We start from the raw sequence: 20,624 nt of genomic DNA, 5'->3' as shown, positions 1-20,624 counted from the left end.
CAGTGTGGGAAAGGGACCAGGACACATGCAAGGGACACGGGAGAGCAGCGAGTCCCCCCCCACGCAGGTGCCTGGAGCGGGGTCATGCCAGGTGTTCCCTACAGGAGCAGAAAAGCCAGGATATATCAGCTGAAAGCCAGGATGCAGCAGCAGAAAAGCCAGGATGCAGCAGCAGCAAAGTTACTCCACACCAGAAGGAAAAAGAACAATTCCAGAGGGGGCTGCAGGTCCGTGTGTTCCTCCCCAGCTCCCAGCAGGGCATTTTGGAGGAGTTTTGGGACTATTTCAGAGCCAGAGCTCATCATGGAGCTCCACACTCCTCCCTCCAAGCCTGGAAAGCACAAATTCCTACAGGAGACAGCTGTGAGCAAAGAAAGGCTGCCCAGCCAGTCTGCTGAGGGCCAGGAAATTCCCTCTGGAAACTCTTATTTCATCCATTTTTAGGGTTCCTCCCGTGCCATTCCCAGCCCTGCCTGCTCAGCAATCCAAGGATTTGGTTCTCCTCAGCAGGAACCAGCAGGGCATGAACTTCTGCTCTCATCACCTCATGGTGTCCCTCATGGCCACAAAGAACCTGGCTCTGGTTGGGGTTTTGTGTCTGGTTGGGGTATTTTGTGTCTGACTGGGGGGTTTTGGTCTGGTTGTGTTTCTTTTGTGTCTGATTTTTGTCTGGTTGGAGATTTTTTGGTCTGGTGGTGGGTTTTTTGTTTGGCTGGGTTTTTTTGGTTGTGTTTTTTTTTGTTGTTTTGTTTTGGTTTTTTTTGGTTTTTTTGTTTTTTTTGGTTTTTTTTTTGTCTGGTTGGAGATTTTCTGGTCTGGTTATGGGTTTTTTTGTTTGTTTGGGGGTTTTTGGTCTGGTTGGGGTTTTTCTGTCTGGTTGGAGATTTTTTGGTCTGGTTGTGGGTTTTATGTTTGGGTTGGGTTCTTTTGTCTGGTTAGGGTTTTTTGTGTCTGACTGGAGGTTTTTTGTGTCTGACTGGGGTTTTTTTGTGTCTGACTGGGGGTTTTTGATCTAGCTGAGTTTTTTGGGGGCTGTTTTGGGGAGGAAGATACGGGGAAGGCATCACTCGTGCTCATTGGCACAGCCATGGAGGGGCTGGAGCATTTCCATTCCCTGCACAAGAACTTTCCCTGGCCACTGGACACGTGTGGCAGGAGGACTGGACATGTGAGGGGTAAAAGGCAGGGCAGAAGGAGCAGGAATGTGCCGTCCCAGCGTTCTGGCAGAGCCTCTCCAGCAGGGATTGCTGGAGGCAGCTCCGTGCGGGCATTCCCAGCGAGATGGGAGATACCGGCTCCTATCTGCAGCAAGGATCACTCCTGGAATGAGAGCAAAAGGGCCCTTATCTCCCTGGGGAGCTTTACAGCCCCAGATCAGCCAGCTGAGCCCCAAACAGGGAATGTGAGCATGGCCACGGTGGAAAGTTACCTGAGCACATCCAGAGCCACGCTGACATCCCCGTTTGGGAGAGGAGGAGTGGAAAACAGCCAGGGAGAGGGGACACTGCTGTTCCAGTGGCCACAGTCCCTGGGAATAACCCCTCAGGAATGGTCATTTGGAGCAACCAAGACAATTCTGGGAAGGTGTCACATTCTTAGGGTGGGTCACAGGATCCCAGCCCATTTCCCACATGGAATGGCCTTCCCAGCATGGAAACTCAGCCTCCTCCATCTCTCCTCTGGCAATTTTCCTTCCCTGGGATTCCCACCCCTCCAGTGAGGAGCCACAGTCCAAAGAGAACCAGCACATGGGGAAGGGAAGGGAAGGGAAGGGAAGGGAAGGGAAGGGAAGGGAAGGGAAGGGAAGGGAAGGGAAGGGAAGGGAAGGGAAGGGAAGGGAAGGGAAGGGAAGGGAAGGGAAGGGAAGGGAAGGGAAGGGAAGGGAAGGGAAGGGAAGGGAAGGGAAGGGAAGGGAAGGGAAGGGAAGGGAAGGGAAGGTGCTCAGCCCACAGCCAGATGCAAAGGATCCAGAGGAATTCTTCCTGCAGTGTCACCAGGGATGACCTCAGAGAGCTGCACATCCTGAACAAACAGGTTCTCTGTGCCTGGAACACTGAAATCCAGCTATGTGATCCCACACTCCACATTTCCAACAGCAGGAGCCACCAGGAATAGCGCAGAGGCCACCAAGCTCCAAAGGAATGTGGGAAACAGGGCAATGCAAGGATTCCCCAAGGCTTTTCCCTTAGCTCAGCTGCTTTTCCTGCCAGGGTCCAACCAAATTCCCTGCTCTGTTGCCCTCACTGATGTTTTGTCACAGCACTTTCACCCCGTGATGGGCAGGACTCAGAGGGCACCTGCAGCAGCCCCTGGAGCCAGGCAGGTCCTGCTCTCCTGCCCCCAGTGTCTGGACTGGTTTGGGTTGGGCAGGAGCAGGGGGAGCAGAAGGGACACGACACAAGCCCTGCTTTGCTCTCTGGGTCACAAAGGCCTGACAGCAAATGTACAAAGCTGCGGGAGGGGCACGGGGCTCCTCAGTGCATTCCATGGACACGAAGGGAGGGATTGGGTCAGGTTGGTGTTTTGAACCCTTCCACCTCTGCTTTTAAATTGAACCCCTCACATCTGCCAGCACAGGGAGGATCCTGCCCTGCTGCCCTCACTCCTGGCTGGAGCCAAAGAACTGCAGGAAGAAGGAGAAGATGTAGATGATGTCCAGGTAGATGTTGAGGGCTCCAAAGATGTATTCCTCAGGGCTCAGCGAGTACCGGCGGTTCCCCATCAGCATCTGCGTGTCCAGGGCCAGGAACTGCAAGGGAAAGGAGGAAACCCCGGGACAGTGACAGGAAGGGCTCCAATGGCAGGAGAGCCTCCGAAAGTGCAGCCCCTTTTTATGGGCTGGAACCACAATTTAAGAGCTCAGAACAGGGCAGTGAACCAGCTGCAACTTTCCCCTTCCCTCATTTCCCTCCAGATAATCAAACCCTGAGTGTAACTCCCACTCCAGGCCCTCTTCCCTCAGGCTTCCTCCATCCCAGCTCTGGAGCCACCCTCCCTCCTCCTCCTCTCCCAGAGCCCACAGCTTGTTATTCCCACACTTCCCCCGGGTGGGAAACACCCGAGGTGGTCACAGGGTGGCCTGGCCCCAGCAGGACATGGAGCAGCACCACCAGAAATCCCAGGCACGACTGCAATCCACCATTTTCTCCTCCCTCCCTCCCTTTCTTCCTTCTGCCATCCTGCTACACTCCATGGCTCCAGAGCTCTCCAGGGCTGCCCCATCCTCCAGGAGATGCTGCTTTATCCCCCCCAGAACAAATCTCAGCTGAGCTGCCCTGGCAGGGCCAGGCCCAGGCTCTGACTGAGGTTTATGGGGTAATTATCAGATGTTGAAGCCTCCTTGTATTTTACAGAGGGATCTTGAGCCATGAATCAGCACCAAGCTCCCCACACTCCCTTGGAGTGACTTTTATGGGTGAAGAAGGCAATTGCTCAACTGCTCCTGTTCCCAACGTGCCCAGTGGGCACTGCCTGGGAGCCCAGGGCAGACCCAGGCTGAGCCCAGGCTGAGCCCAGCCCCAGGAAACACCAGACCCTCCCCAGGCTGAGCCCAGGCTGAGCCCAGGCTGAGCCCAGCCCCAGGAAATACCAGACCCTCCCCAGGCTGAGCCCAGGCTGAGCCCAGCCCCAGGAAACACCAGACCCTCCCCAGGCTGAGCCCAGGCTGAGCCCAGCCCCAGGGAACACCAGACCCTCCCCAGGCTGAGCCCAGGCTGAGCCCAGCCCCAGGGAACACCAGACCCTCCCCAGGCTGAGCCCAGGCTGAGCCCAGGCTGAGCCCAGCCCCAGGGAACACCAGACCCTCCCCAGAGCCCTCCCCACTGAACCCCAGCACAGAGCTGGGACTGGCTCTGGGGACAGACCACCAGGAACAAGCCAAGCCTTTCCTTGGAGGAGCTGCTCAGCTCCAGGGCTTTTCCCACCTGTGTAAACCCTCCTAATGCCTCTTAATCCCCGATCTCAGCCTTCCCAGTTTTTCTGCACCTCTGTGAGCCAAACTCATCCCAGTCCTTGGCTCGCTCTCACCCAGCCAGCCCCGAGTCAGCTGTGCAGCCTCATCCCTGGATGCCCTGGCTCCCAGGGCTGTGCCGAGCTCAGCTCTGCCTGCTGCCCTCCAGAGGCACCTCTGGCCTGTCCCCAAGATCCCTGCAGAGCCATCCAGCCGGGATTGCTCACCCCACACAGCCTGGCACTCACTCCATGCCCTGTGCTGGCACCAGCACATCCGTGGCACCTCCCCTGCTCTGCCGGGCTCATCGCTGCTCCAGGGCCACCCCGAGCTCTGCAGTGCCAGCCCCGGCTCCCTGCCAGGCTCCAGGGCCACCCCGAGCTCTGCAGTGCCAGCCCCGGCTCCCTGCCAGGCTCCAGGGCCACCCCGAGCTCTGCAGTGCCAGCCCCGGCTCCCTGCCAGGCTCCAGGGCCACCCCGAGCTCTGCAGTGCCAGCCCCAGCTCCTGCCAGGCTCCAGGGCCACCCCGAGCTCTGCAGTGCCAGCCCCAGCTCCTGCCAGGCTCCAGGGCCACCCCGAGCTCTGCAGTGCCAGCCCCAGCTCCTGCCAGGCTCCAGGATTCATTGTCTGCTTCCCCTGCTGGATCCCAGGAGCAGCCACTCACCATGGTGAAGATCCCAGCCCCGAGCAGAGCGTAGATGGCGTGGAGCCACGGGACCTGGAGGCACAGACACGGACACAGACACGGACATGGACACACGGACACGGACACAGACAGACACACGGACACGGACAGACACACGGACACAGACATGGACATGGACACACGGACACGGACACAGACAGACACACGGACACAGACAGACACACGGACACAGCTGTCAGAGCTGGACACAATGGGCTACCCAGGACCTCATTCCCAAGGTGTGGACACACACATTTAGAGAGGTAGGAAATTGCAGCTTGGCAATTCCTTTCAGGCCTGGATTTCTCCTGACTCTCAGCTCCATTCCCAGGCTGACAAGCTGACTACAGCTTCAGTTAGGGAGGCAGTCTCCCAGAGTGATAACTTGGTGAAAACCAGAAGGAATTAATAATAAAGATTAACACCTGGTGTCTTTCTCATGGGACATCCGGACATGCTGTCCCAGGGGATGTTTGTCCCAATTGTCCAATGAGCTCCTGTCCTGTCCTGGTTGCACTAACACACTTTAAATATGGGATGTCTGTACAATAAATTGGCCTTTTTTCCCCAAAAGAGCTCGGTGTGTGTTGCTGTCCTTTCTCTCTCTTTGCAGTGCAGTGACCACACCAAGGCATTTGGCTCCCGGGGGAGGGGAAAGTTGGGAAGGTGCTCTAAAAGCCCAGGCTGGATTTGCTCCACTTCCAACTTCAACAGTTTCTTTGGGAATGTTTCTATGGCACAGAACAGGGCATGGGGCCCTGGTTCCTCTCTCTCTGAAGCCTTTGAATCCATTTGGCTCCTAAATTTCTCCCTCAGGTGTTTTTTATTCCAAACAGCACTTGTCCCCAGTGACTGTCCTATGGAAATCATGGAATGGATTGGGTTGGGTTGGGTTGGGTTGGAAGGGACCTTAAAGCCTGTCCAGTCCCATGGCAGGGACACCTTCCACTATCCCAGCCTGGCCTTGGACACTTCCAGGTGTGGGACGGCCACATGTCCCACTCCCAGCACTCTCCTGATGGGAACACTTTGGAGCACCCCCAGAGCAGATTTATTTACCCAAACACAGCTGATCCCACTGGAAGAAACACCAAATATTCCAAGAGCTGGACCCAGCTTTAGTTTGCCTGAGAGAACAGCTGGATCTTTGTCAGGGGAAGTTTGGGTTGGACATTGGGAAAAGGGTTTTCCCCCACCTGAAGAGCTCCCCAGGGCTGCCAGAGCTCCAGGAGCATTTGGTCAACACCCAGGCACAAGGTGGGACTGTTGGGATGTCCTGGGCAGGGGCAGGAGCTGGACTGGATGACCCTGGTGGGTCCCTTCCCTCTCAGGCTACTCCATGATTCTGTGATTAATCAACAAGCACAATTTAAATGTATTCAGCCGTGGGAGTCACAGGGGGAATTTCACTGGAACTGGGACCAAAGCTCAGCCCCTGCAGTGGCCCAGAGGAGCCAGGAGAAGGTGCTGCTTCAACCCGAGATGGGTTCAGCGAGGCCAGGGCTGTCGCTCCCTCTCCAGGGATTTCTGCCGGCTCCTGCCTCCCGGGCTCGTTCGCTCTGTGCTCACCTCGCCACGTGGCAAACGAGGAGGAGCTGTCTCTCCAGTTTCATGGCTGTGCTTTGGGCAGCTGCTCCAGCCTCACGTTCCCACTGGGGAGAGGAGAAGCTCAAGCCCAGACAGCCAAAATCCAACCCTCTGCAATGCCCAGGCTGGGTTTGTCCAGCACCAGCTCGAGGACTGGGACCAGTGGGAATCTCTGGAGGTCTCCCTTAGGGAATGGCTCAGGACAGAGGAGCTGGCTGGGAGGGGAGGGATTTGGGATCCCAGGAGCCTCTCAGGTGATTCATGGCCCCAACCCCTCTCCTGATCCATCCCCATGTCCCAGGGGCTGCCAGGCTCTCTGTGACACCTCCCAGGTGTCTCAACACCCCTGGGTGCAGCCCAGCCCTGCTCCAGTGTGCTTGGAAGCTGCTCCAAGAATTCCCCTGGTCTGGGGCCAGGAGTGGCTGGAGAGGCCAAAGGAAGTGGCTGGAGCTGTGTGAGTGCCTTGGGGACACCCAGGGGTGTCACTGTCCCCTTGGACGTGGCTCCTGAGGGTCACTCAGGGTCATTGCTGAGAAACGGAGGCATCAAGATTTGACCTCTGTGGGTGCTGGGTGTTAGTCCTGAGTCCGAGTCCTGCCCTGGAATTGGGACAGAGTTTAATCTGTTTATTTCTCTGGTTTTACTGAGGGGAAACTGAGGCCTGAGCAGAGGCACCTGTGCTCAGGTGAGACCCCATCTGCATCCAGGGAGGTGCCAGCACAGGAGGGGCATGGATGTGTTGAAATGAGTCCAAAGGGGGCCATGGAGCTGCTCTGAGGGCTGGAGCCAGGCTGGGAGAGCTGAGGATGCTCACCTGGAGAGGAGAAGGATCCAGGGAGAGCTCAGAGCCCTTCTGGTGCCTAAAGGGGCTCCAGGAGAGCTGGAGAGGGACTGGGGACCAGGGGTGGAGGGACAGGACACAGGGAATGGATCACAGGGATGGATGGGATATTGGGAAGGAACTCCTGGCTGTGAGGGTGGGGAGGCCCTGGGATGGAATTCCCAGAGCAGCTGTGGCTGCCCCTGGATCCCTGAAGTGTCCAAGGCCAGGATGGAGCAGCCTGGGACAGTGGGAGGTGTCCCTGCCATGGCAGGGGTGGGGCTGTGTGGGCTTTGAGGTCCCTCCTGACAGAAACCATTCCATGACTCCACCTCAGGAACAGCAGGAAACGTCCCCAGCCCTGGGCCAGTTCCATCCTTGAGCTGTGTGGAGTTGCCCGTGGGAAGGCTTTGTGAGAACACAGAGCTTTCCCAGGAGCTGGCCTGGGAGCAGAGGATTTCCCAGGAACAAACAAAGGCACCTGCTCCTGTTTTCAGAGGGTGCATTTTGGGAACTCTGTTGTCTATAATGAAAACATCAGTGTAAGAGGCACTGCCTGCTCTGACCAATGGGCTGCATTCTGTTCCTGCAGGAGCACTCCAGTGTATTTAAGGAGTGTGTTACAATAAAACTTTGTCTCTCTCTCTCTCTCTTTCCTGTCTTGAGAGCAGACCATGTTGCTGTGTCTTCTGGCTGTTCCAAGGGTTAATCCTTAACTAGTAGAGACAGAGCTGTATCCCATGGTCCATCCCAGGGAATGACCCCCCTGCTTTTCCATCCCTCCGTGGGGGTTCCCACCCATTTTTAGGGAGCTGGCCCTCTCCTCCCAGCATGCCCAGCATGGCCCAGTATGGCCCAGTTTGGTCACTCACGTATTGGTAGGGCAGGATGACAGCCAGGACCAGGCCCCCCAGGAACAGCACCATGAGCAGCACGAAGAGAACGCCCTGGTATGACGTGAAATCGAACTGTGGATGGGAGGGAGGAATGTCCTGATCCAGGGGAATGTCCCAGAATGTCCCTGTCCCATCCCAGGGGAATGTCCTGATCCAGGGGAATGTCCCTGTCCTGTCCCAGGGGAATGTCTCTGTCCCATCCCAGAGGAATGTCCTGTCCTGTCCCAGGGGAATGTCCTGATCCAGGGGAATGTCCCTGTCCCATCCCAGAGGAATGTCCTGTCCTGTCCCAGGGGAATGTCCCTGTCCCATTCCAGGGGAATATCCCTGTCCCATCCCAGAGGAATGTCTCTGTCCCATCCCAGAGGAATGTCCCTGTCCTGTCCCAGGGGAATGTCCCTGTCCCATCCCAGGGGAATGTCCTGATCCAGGGGAATGTCCCTGTCCTGTCCCAGGGGAATGTCTCTGTCCCATCCCAGAGGAATGTCCTGTCCTGTCTCAGAGGAACGTCCCTGTCCCGTTCCAGGGGAATGTCCCTGTCCCATCTCAGAGGAATGTCCTGTCCTGTCTCAGAGGAATGTCCCTGTCCCGTTCCAGGGGAATGTCCCTGTCCTATCCCAGGGGAATGTCTCTGTCCCGGGCACAGCCAGAGCTCCCGAGCCCCCCAGGACTCACCCAGGGCTGGTTCTGCCTCTCCATCCCAGCAGCCACCCCTGGCACAGAACCAACACTTCCCAAATCCCCGTTAGTGCCACAGGGAAGGGCTCAGGAATCCCAATCACACCTCTTTGTGTCCTTCTGTATCCCACAGCCCAACCCTCCAAAATTCCCAGTTGCCACCATACAGCCTCTTCCAGCCCCACTGACATCCTTGACACATCCCAATCCTCCAAAAATCCCAGATTATTCCCACACATCAGCATCTTCCAGTCACACCTATGGCACATCCCAATCCACAAAAAATCTCATTCCCATATATCAGCATCTTCCAGCCCCATTTACATCCCAGCCACATCCCTCCCTAGCACATCCTGATCTACTCAACCTTGTCGTGACATCCCCACATGCCCCAGGCTGGTCCTGTATCCAGAACCTTCCAGACACTCCCCCATGTGCCCCTTCCCAAGGGAGGCTCCCACAGTCCCACCTTGCTCTGGAAGCTGAAGATGGTGACGGACAGGCAGACCAGGGCTGTGATCCCAAGGCACAGCAGCACTGACTTGGTGTTGTAGTAACTGGAAAATGACCAGGAAAACCACATTTGATCATTCCCACAGAGATGGGAGGGGGGGATTCAGAGAGGCAGGAGCTTGGCAAGGAAAGCAGGAATCCTATGGGCACAAACAGAGCTGGAATTATCAATATTCCACATTAATGTAAAAAAGGAAGGATAGAAAAAAGCCTGGATGGGGATTCCTGCTGTTCTGAAGGATGGGGGGAAGGCAGGAGGATCCATCTGGGCCTCCAGAGCCCTGGAGCTGCCGTGGGCTCCAAATCCACCGATCCCAATCCATGGACAGACAGGGAATGAGGCAGATCCTGACTGGGAGATAACAAAACCAGAGTGACAAAAGTCACTGCAGCACGAGGGGAAACCAAAGGAGCAGCCCTGGGCTCCTGCCCAGCCTGGCTTTTGGAAAGGGGCAGGAAGGAGGGACTGGAGCAGGGACAGAGGCTGCAGACTCAGGCTGGAACGGTTTCCAGGCTGGATCTGGATTTTGCCCTTGGAAAAGCCAGTCCTGCTTTCTCTGGGGAATTTGTGCAGAGTCACTGGAGTTTTCCCCCTGGAGCTGCTGAGGCTGCAGATTTCTTTGTCCCAACACATCCATCACCAGCCCTGGATCGTGTCCCTCTCTCCAGGCTCCCACGTGAGCCAGGAGCAGATTTCCCAGTGCAAATGAGCGGAAGGGAACAGGCTGTGGGATACAAATTCCTGAAACTGCTGGAAAAAATTCCTTGGCTCACTGCAGCCCCACCTGCCTGGGGCAGTGAGAAATGTGGGATCAGTGTGTGGTCACCTCCAGCCCATCCAGGTGCTGCCCTGTCCCAGCCCTCCAGGGCTCTCCTGCAGGATTTGGGATTCAGGAATCCCCCAGTGCTGCCTCCCTTGGGACAGTCCTTGGAAACCTTCCTCAGAAAGTGTTTGCACAGGGAAGCTCCAGCTTTGTGTGGCTGCTGGGAGCCCCAGACAGCTCAGGTGGCCCTGGCACCCCAGGAAAAGGGAACTTTTTCAGGAACAGACAGGACACAGGACAGTGCCCAACCCACCTGGAGAGCATCGCAGTGAGATAGGCCATGGACAGAGTCTGGGGAAAGAGAGCCTGGTTAGTGCCCTCCTGTCATCACAGGAAATCCCTCAATCCCAGAGCAAAGGGCAGGGAAGCCTCTCAGACTCTCAGGAGAAGGAACTCTGGCAGCATTCAGAGCCCTCCAGTGACAGAGCCACAGGAGAGGGCACAGGGAGCATCCCCTGCTCCTGCATCCCTCCCACACAGGAGCCAGCTCCCATCCCACATTCCAGCTCCCAGCCCTGCTCCCACCCCAGTTCCCATCCCTGCTCCCATCCCAGCATATCTCACCTTCCAGCCCTGCTCCCATCCCAGTTCCCATCCCAGTTCCCACCAGACCCCACAGGTTATTTTTTGCAATTTTTTAACAAACAGAGTCTCTCTGGTTTTTTTTCTAGCTTCTCCCATCTCAGTGCAACCACAGCTCCCCAGCCCAAGCTCAGGAAAATAAGAGGATGAAATTCCCACTTTTCCCCAGGAATTCCAGCCCTATGCGTGTCCAGGGCAGATGTTGGCCAGATGTGCTACTCACAAAGATGCTGAGCAGGATCAGATTCCATGGGAAGTATCTCCTGCAAAGGACACAGGGGCCAGTCAGCAGGGAATCAGTGACCATGTAGGTAATTAGTGACTGAGAGGGTAATTAATGGCCATGAGGGTAATTAGTGCCCTGTGCACAAGTGCCAGGGGTGGTGCAGGGCACTGTCACTGCTGGCAGCCACAGGGCTTTTGGGGTCCCCCCGGGCCAGAAGGACAAATGTCCCCAGGATATTCCTGCATCCTCTGGAATGTTCAATTCCCAGCATCGAGAGCTGCAAACGGGGCACTTTCTGCTGCACAGTCACAGCTGTAATCAGACTCCTCAGGGCTGCATCAGGCCTGGAGCAGCTGTTTCAGCATCTGGAACAGTTACAGCTGTGGCTGCCCCATCCCTGGAAGTGTCCAAGGCCAGGTTGGAGGGGACTTGGAGCACCCTGGGACAGTGGGAGATGTCCCTGCCCATGGCACTGGATGGGCTTGAAGGTCCCTTCCAACCCAACCCATTCCCTGATCCCATGGAAACACAGCAGCTGCATCCAGGTGCTGGCACAGCTCCACCCCTGCCCCATGACAGGGCTGGGAGCCTGTGGAGAACATTCCTGCATTCCCAGACCCCAAAGTGATCCCTTTACCTGGGCCCCGAGCAGCAGGCGAGGATCAGGTAGGTGACAAAGAAAACAGCGCTGCAAGGAGAGAGGGAGAGTTCAGGGGGGAATCCAGCCTGGGATGGTGCAGGGGGAATTCCCATGGCATGGGGATGCTGGAAATGCAAACACTCGGTGGATCAAGGTGTTTCCTACCCCTGGTCCCTCTCCTAAGCTCCTTCCCGCCCTCAGGGGCCTCCCCTGCATGTGCCCCTCTCCAGGGTGGGACAAAACATCCCTGGCAAAGCTGAGGGCTGGGTGTAGAGCAGAGCCAAGGCCGGGTTCAGAGCCCGGGGAGCACCCAGAGGTGTTAATGACAAACAGGGCAGGAACTGGATTGGTGTTGGCTCTTAGGAAATTCCTTCATGGAAAGGGAGGTCGGGAGGAAGGGGCTGCCCAGGCAGTGCTGGAATCCCATCCCTGGAAGTGCCCAAGGGCCTGTGGATGTGGCTCTGGGGGACACCATCAGTGCTGAGTGGAGGGTTGATGGTTGGACTCGATGATCACCAGAGGCTTTTCCAACCTTCAGCATTCCAAGATTCCTTGGTTCTGTGAGTTTCTCACATGGAGGTGCGAGGCTTTGGCCCTCGTTTCCAAACCCTTTCAGGCTTGGTGGTGTCAAGACTGGAGGTTTTTAAACCAAGGGCTGGAAAAGTGCCCAGGCTCAGGCAGGGCTGGAAGGGCTGCAGGAGGGAGCTGCTCCCATGGTACATCCCTCCAGGAATGGGAATTTCTGACTTTTCATCCCTGGAAGTGCCCAAGGCCAGGCTGGACAGATTGGAGTAACCTGGGATAGGGGAAGGTGCCCAAGGTTGCCCATGGCAGGGGTGGCACTGGATGGACTTCAAGGTCCCTCCAACCCAGCCCATTCCAAGATTCCACTGCAGGAGTGCTTGAGGAAGAGCCCAGGGCAGGAGGATCCGTTCAGAAAAGGGCTCAGGGACGAGCCCAGGGCAGGAGGATCCTCCCGGCTCAGTGGAGCCAGACTTACAGTGCCTACCCCGCCCCGCCCAGGTCCTGGCAGGTTTTATCTCCCAGGATTTGACCCCTCTCAAAGCACAGCAGCCCCGGAGCTGAGGGAGGCTCTCCTGCCCACAGCTGGATGTTTTTCCAGGCTCTGGGAGCTGCTCCCCTGCTCTCCCCGGGGCAGTGGCTCTGGATGTGCCGATGGCTCCCGATAGCCACTGACCCTCGGCCGAGGCAGGGAGGTGACGGCAGAGCCCAGAGCCACGAGACCCCGGGCACAGAGATAAAGCCAGGCCCAGCTCTCCCACTGGGAAACCAGGAAAGCCAGGCTGGACACGGCTGAGCAGCTGGAAAGAGGCTGCTGGGAGCACAGAGCCAGCAGGGCTGTCCATGCCCTGGCTGCTCTGGATTTATTCACACTGTGCCACTGCAGCAGTGGGAAAACATCCTGGGGCTCCCAGGTTTATTTACAGAGGTCTCTGGTTAGGAAGGAGGCACAGGGCAGGAAAAGCATTTGGAGACACTGGAATGGAGGGAAGGGCTTGGCTCACTGGGCAGTGAAAAAACAGACAAAATTAAAGTTATGGAGTGGCCTGGGTGGGAAGGGAACCTAAAATCCATCCCATCCCACCCCATGGCATGCCACTGTCCCAGGCTGCTCCAAGCCCCAATGTCCAGCCTGTCCCTGTGCAGGACCCCAGGGCTGGAGCAGCTCTGCAGGTGGGGTCTCACCTGGGCACAGGGGGACAATGACCAAGGGGGAAATTCCTGCAGGACAGAACCCCCCCAGCTGCACCAAGGGTGTTCCCATCAGAAAAGAGCAGGGAATAAACTTCATGTGGGCAGGGAGCTGCGAGAGGTGACCCCCGAGGCCAAGGTGGGGACATGAGCATGGCTGAGCCTTCTCTCCCTGTCCCCTGGGAGGTGACACTGCCTCTCCAACCCCCAGCTGCCCTCTGGAGCACCTTTGGTTCCCTCCTGGAGCTGCTGGGTGCTCTCATTCCTGCTGTCTGAGGCTTTTCCCAGGTTATATAAGCTGCTGTCTCATCTCCTGATTTGGGTGTGAACTGATTAAAGCTGAGTTCACCACACTTAATGAGCAGCACTGACCCTGCCAGCAGCCTGGAAACCACAGAGGCAGGAGGTCCCAGTGCTGAAGTTCCATTCTGGGCTGGTCTGGGGGACTGAGGGATGGCATCCCAACTTCAGGGCTCTGGGATGGAGCCCCAGGAATGACAGCCCCACTCAGACATGGCCAGAACATCCAAATCCAGCCCCTCCCATATCCACTGGATATCATGTAATGGAAACCTCGGCAACCACCTGGCCTCCAAAGGGAAAATCCCAAAATTCAGCCTCAGGTACCCTGAACATCCTTCCAGGTGGCAGATATGGGGTTCTGCAGTGTTTCCTTGGATGCTCTGCAAGAAGCTCTTTGGAGCTTCCCCAGGGACATTCCCAAAATCAAGCCTCCAAGGTACCCTGAACATCCTTCCAGGTCTCATGTAGAAGTTCCTGACTGTTTCCCTGGAAACTCCCCAGTTTTCTCTGGTTTTCATCAGGAAATACTCAGGTATTTACTTCACCCTGATTTCTAGAGCCATTTTTGGGGAAGTGTTTGGAGTTCACCTCTCTGGAGTCTCCTGCTCATTCAGGTGAGATTTTTCCATCTGCTCACCTCAGGCTCACCCAAGGATTGAGCTGGGGCTGCCCCTGGATCCCTGGCAGTGCCCAAGGCCAGGTTGGAGCAGCCTGGGACAGTGGGAGGTGTCCCTGCCATGGCAGGGCTGGCACCAGGAGCTTTAAGGTCCCTCCCAACCCAACCCATTCCATGATCCATGACCTGCCCCAGCTGCCCCTGGACACTTTGCAGTGATTCTTCACACACAGGACAGGGAAGTGTTTGGGAAGTGTTTGGACACTCCCACATCCCCACAGCCCCATCCAGTCTGGATGGAGCACACAAGGGCACAGGAAAAGCCAGGGATACTCACTAGGAAGCCCAGTACCAGGCAGAGTGGGTCTGGATGTAGCCCTTGACCGGCTCACTGCAAGAAAGAAGAAAAGATCCTGAGCAGGAAAAATCCAATCCCTCCCAGCTCCCTGCTCAATGAACCCTGGGAGCAGCCCTAGGTGGGGATTAAAAACCCAGCCCTGAGTGAATCCCCTGGGCAGCCTGAGCCTGTGGAGAGGAATCCCAGCTGCTGGGTGGGAAGGGCAGCACTGGTCCCCCAGTTCCACACGAGCTGGCTGGGAATGGCTCCCACAGGGAATTAGGGAGCCCAAATCCTCAGGCTGGCAGTGATCCATTATTTATTCTGGAGGAAACATGAGCCACACACACCCAGAGCGCTCGGTCATCTGAGCTGGAGAGGAGGATGAGCAGGGCAGGGAGCCCAGCCCCTGGAGCTGGGATCTGGTAACTCCCACAGGGAAAACCCAGCAGGTACTGCCCAGGGGGATCACCCAGGATGGATGGTCCAGTCCCCAGCATGGGTGGGACTGAGGGAGCTTTGCTTTTCTATTGGAATACTCCGAAAAAAATCCAGGTGTGACCCAAGTCCCAGGAAGCTGCCCAGGGCCCGGGTCCCAGGTGGCTCAGGACACAGCCAGCACCTACCAGAAGGTGAAGAAAGCCACAATGACAACGGTGACCAGGAGCTGGACCATCAGGATGGCATAAACCTGCAGGGAGAGGTGATCCCTGCATCCCAGAGCCCTCCGAGGGCTGGGGGCTCCAGTTCTGGCAGCCCAGAGCACGGGGAGGGGGATGGGAGCACGGGGGGGGAGGGGGATGGGAGCACGGGGCGGGGAGGGGGATGGGAGCACGGGGGTGTCCCTCCCTCACCTTCCTGATGAACACCCTGCGCACGTCCCGGTCGTCCCAGCTGAAGGTCGTGAGCAGCTCCGTGTCCCCCGGGTACCCCCCGCTGCCGTAGCTGGGGCTGGTGCCTGCAGAGAGCCCAAAGGGAGCAGCTCCCACCCCAATCCCCCTCCCAAACGTGACCCCAGGGAGCCATCACAGCTCAGCTCCCCAAATTCCCAGGTGTTCTCTGCTCCCTTCCCACTCCTGGGCTCATCAGGACCATCCCTGGGAACAGAGGGGGGAACTCTCCCACAAACCATCCCAACACCAGGCTTGATCCCTGTCTGAGGAAGCACCAAACCTTGCAGAGCAATGGGAAGGCTGCGATCATCCCTTGCTCTCCTTTCCCTGGGTAATAAAGCATCCCCAGAGCAGTGACTCAGCGCTCCCAGGGGAGCAGGAGGATTCCCTCGCTGCTCTCCTGAGCTCTGTTTGCGTCGTGGCTTTTGTCAACAACGTCTCTGCTCCCAGAGCAGCTCCTGGCAGCTCCCTGAATCCATCCCTCAATCCCATTTCCGTGCAGGGACTCAGGAGGGAACAGCTCCAATGTCACCAGTGAGAAAAATCTTCCCCCAAATCCTCAGATCACCACACAAGTCATCTCTGCTTTGCCTAAACAGGAGCAGAAGCTCCTGCTGCTGGTTTTCCCCACCCCATCCCTGGCAGTGCCCAAGGCCAGGTTGGACATTGGGGCTTGGAGCAGCCTGGGACAGTGGGAGGTGTCCCTGCCAGGGCAGGGGTGGCACTGGATGGGCTTTAATGTCCCTTCCCACCCAAACCATTCCATGATCCCATGATCATTCCGTGCCCTCTTTGCTCCCCTTGCTGGAGTCCCCCCTTCTCTTCTTCACTTTTGTGCCATTTTCCTTCTTTACATTCCTGTCCCTGCCTGGTCCACAGATGGCTCCCCTCCTCCTAAATCTTCTGAGCTCAGGGATACCCAAATCCTCCGGGAAGATGGAGCAAAGACCCTCTCAGCCTCAGAGCAGACACCAGGAAAGCCAAACTCAAGGTCCTGATCCTGAATTTCTCCTGTTTTCCTGGTCAAAAGTTGCGTGTTCAAAATGCAGGAGCCCCACGTAGGTGCCCCCAGCAGGAAATAAGTCCCTGGTGCAGCTGTGTTGTCAATAAATCCCTTGGTCCTTCCTTCCTGCCCCACCAGCTGAACCTCCTGCGTGTTCTCCTGGATCCCTCATCGGGCCCAGAGAATTCCTGGGACACTTCTGAGCTCCTGCACCAAAGCAATTCCTAAACACCAAAACACCAAAATGGCCCCTAAACACCCAACTGACACCTAAACACCCAACTGACACCTAAACACCCCATTGGCCCCTAAACAGCCAGCTGGCACCTCAGTGCCTGGAGGAACTGAAGGGTTTTACCTCCTCCCTCCCTCCCTGGGTGTCCCCAGCACCCAGAGGGTTTTCTCCTCCTCCCCCCCCATCCATCCCCCCACCCAAGGCCACAGCAGGGCAGTGTGTGCTGAGGTCATTGTCACAGAAACAACCCCAAATTCACCTCCCTTCTCTCCAGGTGCTCCCAGTAAGGTGTGAGACATCCCATAGAGTGGGTTTCCCACCCAGAGACCCAAAATACCCCATCCCACCCCCTAAACCCAAAATACCCAATCCCACCCCATCTGGGCCTCACCTATCCTAATTCATTGTGACAGCAGAAAAATCCAGATGGTCCCCAGAGGCACCTGGGGGACTTATCCTCTCTTTTCCTTAGGGAAAAGGCTGAGAAACCATTGGAACACAGCACAGACACACCAGGGGGGAGTTGTCACTCCTTGGCCCTCCCCAGGCATCCCACCCCTGCAGCTGGGCAGGACAGGCAGCAGAGGATGGAGCAGGGCAAGGGCTCGGGAGTCCCCAGACCCCTAAACGTCCTTCCAGCATTTTCTCTGGCTGGAACTGTGCAGAGCAAGCCCTGAGCCACTCCCAGGGTCACATCCCAGCCCCCCCATCCTGACCCAGCCCTACCTGCAAGCCTGCAGCCCTTCCTGGGCACAGCCAGGGCTTTGTCCTTTGCTCCAGGGAGCTTCTGAGTGTTTGTTTGCCCAGGTATGGCCACAAGGATGCTGGAACAATCCAACCTTTGGCTCTGCCAGCAGCCACTCTCAGGGCTGTGACACCAATGGTGACACCAGCTGTGTCACTCAGCTGCTCTGAGAGCTGGGGCTGGGCAGGAGCTGCAGGAGGGATCGGGGGGGATCCCTACACCTGCTCCAGGACTTTCCCTCAGCCCCAGGAGCTGGGATGTCCCAGGGCAGCGAGCTGGGAATGGAGATTTCTCCTGCCATGGATTTACTCCCACATCTGGAAGGGAGTGAGGTCTCTGGGATGGCTGGAATGGCTTTTATTTACAGATATGGACTTTTATCTGCAGATGGAGATAAGGGTAGATGGAGAGGCTCAAGGGTAGATGGAGACTTTCAGAGATCCACAGAGACTCTCCTGTGCACACAGAGCTCACAGCTCACAGCTGCAGTTCTGCCCTGGGCCAAGCTGGGCACCACATCCCTGGTCCCCCTCTTAACCCTGGTCCCCCTCTGCCCCCAGGGCTCACCCCAGTACAGCCATGGAAGGACTTACTGGGATCCACGTAAGCCCAGCTGGGGTGGAGCGGGGCGGCGGGCGGGGCAGGGAAAGCCCCGGGTTTCATCCCTTCTCCTGCTGTCGCCTCCTCATAGGACGGGGGAGCCGGGGGGGCTGTGGCATTGTCCTTCTTGTCCCCCTGCCCCTCAGAGCTGGGGGGTTTGCTGTTCACGGAGAGCTGCACAGAAAGGGGCAAAGAGGGAGAGAGAGCTGAGTAAAAGCATCCCAGAAACCACCCTGGACAAGCCTGGCACGGACGGGTTCTGGAAAAGGGGGCAGGAACTGGGAGACATCCGGCCAGTCCTGAGCACCGGACACTTCCCTGCACCCCCGGCATGGGCATCCATGACTGAGGGGAGATGGGAAAGCCCCCGAGGTGTTAATTGGGATGAGAAGTTCCAGGCAGGGAGGTCTGAGGGGAGCCACGGAGCCCCTGCAGTGCTTCGGGCTCAATGTGACACCAAAAACATCCCAGGAATTCTCTGTTTCTCATCAAATTTCCTACATTGCTCCTTAAAAAGAGCTTTCAGTTCCTGGGCAGAAAAATCCTGAACTCTTCATTCCCACTTACACCCATTTTGGGGAGTTGCTGCCAGGAATGCTCCGGTTTGGCCCTCCAGAATTTTCTCTCTGCCCGTGTGGAGGCTCAGCTCTGCTACTTCCCAGCATTTGAAGGGTTTGGGATGGCAGCAAGGAGCCAACCTGGAGCCACCTGAGCACTCGCATCTCCTTAGGAACATGATCCCTTTCACCTTCCAGATCAGCCTGGGATAAACTGTCAGCCTGGGCTCCTCTGCTGCCCCCGGAGGAGCCAGCCCAGCCCCGGGAATGGCATCCCCACAGACCCCGGGGATGCGGGGCTGGAATCGCAACGAGCCCCAAACCACCAGGCATTAACAGAGCAGAGCGAGAAGGGCTCACAGCCCCTGAAAACACAGGAGGGGCCAGGCTGGGATGTGTCCCACGGGCAGATCCAGCGGTGCCACCTTCCCTGCCAGCCCCCAGGGACTGTCCTTCCCTGTCCTTCCCTGTCCTTCCCTGTCCTTCCCTGTCCTTCCCTATCCCTTGGGGTTAGGGGGACGAGACCATGCAAGCCCCCTCCCCAGCTCCCCAGATATCCAAGGACATCCAGAGGGATGGAGCTGCATCCAGAGCGTTGCCATGGCGATGGTGCATGAGCTGGCAGAGGATGCACAACCCCCCCCCCCCCCCCCCCCCCGGTCTGAGAGCATTGGAGAACCCCAAAATCGCCAAAATCCCCGAAATCCCCAATATCCAGAGCCTCTGGGCCGGGCAAAAGGTGCTCGGGGCATCGCCAGGTGCTGCCAGGTGGGGACAAGGATGGGACAGGACAAACACCTCAGGGACCCCCCAGGATGGGGGGCGGGGGTGGGGGGGAATTGCCACAGGTCCAACTGGGTTTGACCTAAACCACCTAAACCACCTAAACCCCTAAACCAGCCCCCAGCCCCAAAACCAACCCCAAACCAGCCTTCAATCCCAAAATCACCCCTAAACAAGCCCCCAACCCCTAAACCAGCCCCCAACCCCAAAACCAGCCCCTCCCGCCCCCCTGGCAGGGTCCGTGCACGGGTACCCCGCTTCCCCCTGCCCCCATCGTTTTATTCCTTTCATTCCTTTCCCCCCACCCCTCTTTCCTCCGCCGAACGCGCCTGTTATGCAACAGGGACGGGCTCGTCCTGCCCGCCCGGCCTCCCTCCTACCTTGCCCTGGGTCATGGCTCGGATGGACCCGGGCTCGGATGGAGCCGGGCTCGGGATGGAGCCGGGCTCGGGATGGAGCCGGGCTCGGGGTCCCTCCCAGCGCTTCTCCCGGAGCTGGCGGGGCTGGATGCGGCCGCAGCTCCCGCAGCCGCTGCCTTCCCCTTCCAGCAGCGTCCCCGGAGCAGCGGGCGCTGCAGGCAGGGCTGTACCACTGCACAGGGGAGCCGGGAGAGCCGGGATGGACCGGGAGCGCGATGGGATGGGATGGAGCGAGCTTCGGGGTCAGGGGGATGCAGGGATGGGCTCAGGGATGGAGAGGATACAGGGATGATCCAGGGCTAGGGAGGATACAGGGATGCGGTGTGGAGGAGGATGCAGGGACGGGATGGGGAGAACGCAGCGTTAGGGAGGATGTGGGGATCCAGGGCCAGGGATGATCCAGGGACAGGGACGATCCAGGGTTGGGGTGGATGTGGGGATCCAGGGACAGGGATGATCCAGGTATGGGAAGGATGCAGGGATAGGATCTCACCCCACAGCTGCCCCAGAGCTGCTGAAGTCAGGACTGGGATTTGCAAAGGGAGACTCTGAGGAGCTTTTGCTGCAGCCTCTCTGCTGCTGCCTCAGGGCCCACCGTGGGAGCAGCCCCCAAATATCCTGGGGGTGCCCTGGGGGGCTGGAGGTTCCAGTGGGACAAGAGGGGGTGGCATGAGCCAGGCTGGGATGGAGAGCAGGAGGGGGAATCCCACATGGACACGGCTCCTGTGCCCTGTCCTTGTCCCCAGTGGGGCACAGGGAGGGTCTGGAGGTGCCCTGGGCATCCCCACACCCATAGCAGATTATTGATCAATATTGGTGATCCAAGCCCCTGGGCAGGGGGGAATGGGGATCACCCTGCCTGGACCCAGGGAAGGGCACGGAGGGAATTGGGGTTTTCACTCGGGACAGGGCCTGGGGGGGAAATAAAACCTCAGCACACAGGGACACAGGAACATCTGCTCTTGTGCCAGCAGGACATGGGGGAAAATTGTCCCTTGGGAAGGGTGAAGTGGGTCCCATG

At 57.7% G+C, this 20,624-nt stretch overlaps 1 protein-coding gene across 1 annotated transcript; it reads right to left on the bottom strand.

Annotated features, from left to right (window-relative positions):
* Positions 1-1,891: 1,891 nt before the first annotated feature.
* On the bottom strand, positions 1,892-19,765 carry FAIM2 (Fas apoptotic inhibitory molecule 2). The gene is made up of 12 exons (XM_014893789.2): positions 19,565-19,765; positions 17,838-18,018; positions 15,223-15,326; positions 14,995-15,059; positions 14,369-14,422; positions 11,397-11,447; positions 10,757-10,796; positions 10,205-10,242; positions 9,084-9,171; positions 7,913-8,008; positions 4,613-4,666; positions 1,892-2,749 (listed from the first exon to the last, which is right to left on the bottom strand). Exons 1-12 carry the CDS (start codon positions 19,577-19,579, stop codon positions 2,600-2,602), a joined length of 936 nt encoding a protein of 311 aa, XP_014749275.1. The 5' UTR covers positions 19,580-19,765; the 3' UTR covers positions 1,892-2,599.
* Positions 19,766-20,624: the final 859 nt, after the last annotated feature.

Source organism: Sturnus vulgaris, chromosome 30 (genome assembly GCF_052056855.1).
Source record: "Sturnus vulgaris isolate bStuVul1 chromosome 30, bStuVul1.hap1, whole genome shotgun sequence".
Taxonomy (NCBI): domain Eukaryota; kingdom Metazoa; phylum Chordata; class Aves; order Passeriformes; family Sturnidae; genus Sturnus; species Sturnus vulgaris.
The sequence above is the reverse complement of the archived record's forward strand: the minus strand, read 5'-3'. Positions and strand labels throughout refer to the sequence as shown.

What these genes read in the sequence shown, in the direction of transcription:
- FAIM2 (XM_014893789.2), bottom strand. An exon ending in TGATCCTGCTCAGCATCTTT is followed by an intron (nt 10,243 to 10,756) that starts GTGAGTAGCACA and finishes CTCTTTCCCCAG; the next exon opens with ACTCTGTCCATGGCCTATCT. An exon ending in TCATCCTGCCCTACCAATAC is followed by an intron (nt 4,667 to 7,912) that starts GTGAGTGACCAA and finishes CTGTGCCTCCAG; the next exon opens with GTCCCGTGGCTCCACGCCAT.